The 2,996-nt window shown below is 38.7% G+C and overlaps 1 protein-coding gene across 1 annotated transcript in view; it reads left to right on the forward strand.

The window, feature by feature from the left end:
• Nucleotides 1-2,574, forward strand: part of SHCBP1L (SHC SH2-domain binding protein 1-like) — a 48,706-nt gene extending 46,132 nt beyond the window's left edge. Inside the window, exon 10 of the mRNA XM_011942107.1 lies at nucleotides 2,205-2,574. Within this exon, the coding sequence (XP_011797497.1) occupies nucleotides 2,205-2,456 (252 nt within the window). The 3' untranslated portion in view covers nucleotides 2,457-2,574. The remainder of the gene's footprint in view (nucleotides 1-2,204) is intronic.
• Nucleotides 2,575-2,996: the final 422 nt, after the last annotated feature.

The following is a 2,996-nucleotide window of genomic DNA, read 5'->3' on the forward strand; positions in this document are numbered from 1 at the left end:
TAGCCAGGATGGTCTCGATCTCCTGACCTCGTGATCCACCCGTCTCAGCCTCCCAAAGTGCTGGGATTACAGGCTTGAGCCACCGCGCCCGGCCGCAGTTTTAAAATCTTTGATTTGTCTTAAAACATTTTTTCTGTTCTTAAATATTTTTCAATTTTTCAGTGGTCCTTGAATGTTAGCATGCATCAGAATCATTCTTGCAGAGGTCCACTCTGCTTTCTGATTCAGCAAGTCTAGGGTGGAGCCAGAGAATTTGTTTTAGTAAGTTCCTAGGTGATGCTGGTACTGCTGGTTGAACTCACACTTTAAGAATCATATTCCTGATACTCAAAGTGTGAGCCATGGACCAGCAGCATTGGCATCATCTGGTAGTTTGTTAGAAGTGGAGAATTTTGAGCCTCACACCAGACTATTTGAACAAAATGTGGTCTTTAACAAGCTCCCAAATGATATATACGTAACATTAAAATTTGATAAATATGGTTTATAAAATCTGATAAGATCTGGCCTCTGCTTTCTCCAACTTAATCTCCTTCCAATCTTCCTCTTACACATTATATTTGAGCCACACTGGCTTTGTTTGTGTTCCCAGAAATTATTAACCTTGTTCTGGCTGTTACCGTCACCTGAAGCACTCTTTGTTTGTTTGTTTGTTTGAGATGAAGTTTCGCTCTTGTTGCCCAGGCTGGAGTGCAATGGCACGATCTCGGCTCACCGCAACGTCTGCCTCCCAGGTTCAAGCGATTTTCCTGCCTCAGCTTCCTATGTAGCTGGGATTACAGGCATGCGCCACCACGCCCAGCTAATTTTGTATTTTTAATAGAGACGGGGTTTCTCCATGTTGGTCAGGCTGGTCTCGAACTACTGACCTCAGGTGATTTGCCCGCCTCTGCCTCCCGAAGTGCTGGGATTATAGGGGTGAGCCACCACACCTGACCTGAAGCACTCTTTCTATAGACTTTCTTATTACTATCTGAATGTGATTGTCCCTCTTCAAAGAAGCCTTTAATGTAAAGAACACTCAAGTGGTAACCTCTCCCCACCCAGTCATACTATCACATTACCTTATTTTCTCCAACTCACATATTATTTGAAATTATTTATTTTCATGTTTATTATGTTATGAGAGGTCGACTTCACGGGTTGTATCCCCATACAGAATTAGTTGTTTTTGTCAATAACTGATAAAAGTAAATTGAAAACTTCATTTAATATTTTCTTACACTTATTTTTTTTTTCTTTTTCTTTTTGTGGAGAATGGGGTCTTGCGATATTGCCCAGGCAGATCTCGAACTCCTGGGCTCCAGCTATCTTTCTGCCTCTGCCTTCTTAAGAGCTGGGATTACAGGGCGTGAGCCACCACACCTGACTCATTTAATATTTTCTTATTGGCTGGGCGCGGTGGGTCACACATGTAATTCCAGCGCTTTGGGAGGCCAAGGCAGATGGATCATGAGGTCAGGAGCTCGAGACCAGCCTGGCCAAAATATTGAAACCCTGTCTCTACTGAAAATACAAATATTAGCCAGGTGTGGTGGCACGCACCTGTAGTCCCAGCTACTTGAGAGGCTGAGGCAGGAGAATCACTTGACCCGGGAGGCAGAGGTTGCAGTGAACGGAGGTTGCAGTGAGCTAAGACCGTGCCATTGAACTCCAGCCTGGGCGACAAAGCAAGACTCCATCTAAAAAAAAAAACATTTTTTTTTTTTTTGAGACAGAGTCTCACTCTGTCGCCCAGGCTGGAGTGCAGTGGCATGATCTCGGCTTACTGCAACCTCCGCCTCTTGGGTTCGAACAATTCTCAGCCTCAGCCTCCTGAATAGCTGGGATTGCAGGCACCCACCACCACGCCCAGCTAATTTTTTTTTTATTTTTAGTAGAGATGGGGTTTCACCATCTTGGCCAGGTTGATATTGAACTCCTGACGTCGTGATCCACCCACCTCAGCCTCCCAAAGTGCTGGGATTACAGGCATGAGCCACCGCGACCGGCCAAAAAAATTCTTATTAAATATTTTTGTAGTTAATATTACATTAGTTGGTGTCATGAAAATAGCACTTAACACTTGTTCAAAATTGAGAGTGTTGGTTGCTTTAAAAAATCTGTTAATCCAAGAATAAAGTCTAAGCTAATTTTTATATGTTCATTACTTCATTTTTTAAATAAAATTATTGAAAAACTAATTTCCTCAAATAATTTAATAGGTTCTTCCAGCACCCAAATTGAAGATGACAAATAATCATATTTATAGCAACAAAGGCTACGGAGTAAGCATTCTTCAACCAACGGAACAGTTTTTTATTGTAGCAGAAGAAGCTCTCAACAAAAGGGCTGCTTCAGGAGATAAAAAAGATGATAAAATGCTCTTCAAAGTAATGCAAAACCTGAATCTGGAAATGAATAATAATAAGATAGAAGCAAACGTCAAGGGGGATATCAGAATAGTCACAAGTTAAAGCGTCTGAATTGATGTTAAAGTTTTATATTTCACAAATTTGTTTAAGAAATGATTCTCATATTCCACTGAAATGGTAGTTTCAATTCAAAGCTTAATTAAAAAATATTTAAATATCATAATGCTTTCATTGAATGATTCATTTTAACATATTTTTAAAATAATAGCTTTATTAAGATGTGGTTCACATGCTATAAAATTCACACATTACAAAGTGTACAATTCAATGATATTAGTATATTTTTAGTATATGGTACAGTCATCACTATTTAATCCAGAAACAAATATAGTTTTAAATATTGTTTTCTAATACTCCTCCAATAAAAAGCATTAGGTGTTCTATATAGATAAAAGACAAAATTTAATTTATAGCTAATTCCCAGTAACCAGAATAAGATAATATGTCATACATTAAAATAGGATAGTTTCTTTAAACTCATTCTTGTAGGTATACATTTTTAGAAGAAAAAAGTGAAAAAAAGAAAAAAATAGGATAGATTCAACAGCAAAAAACAAGGAAATCCAAAATAAGAGAGGTAAA

Source organism: Colobus angolensis, unplaced genomic scaffold (genome assembly GCF_000951035.1).
Source record: "Colobus angolensis palliatus isolate OR3802 unplaced genomic scaffold, Cang.pa_1.0 Scaffold206, whole genome shotgun sequence".
NCBI classification, from domain to species: Eukaryota; Metazoa; Chordata; class Mammalia; order Primates; family Cercopithecidae; genus Colobus; species Colobus angolensis.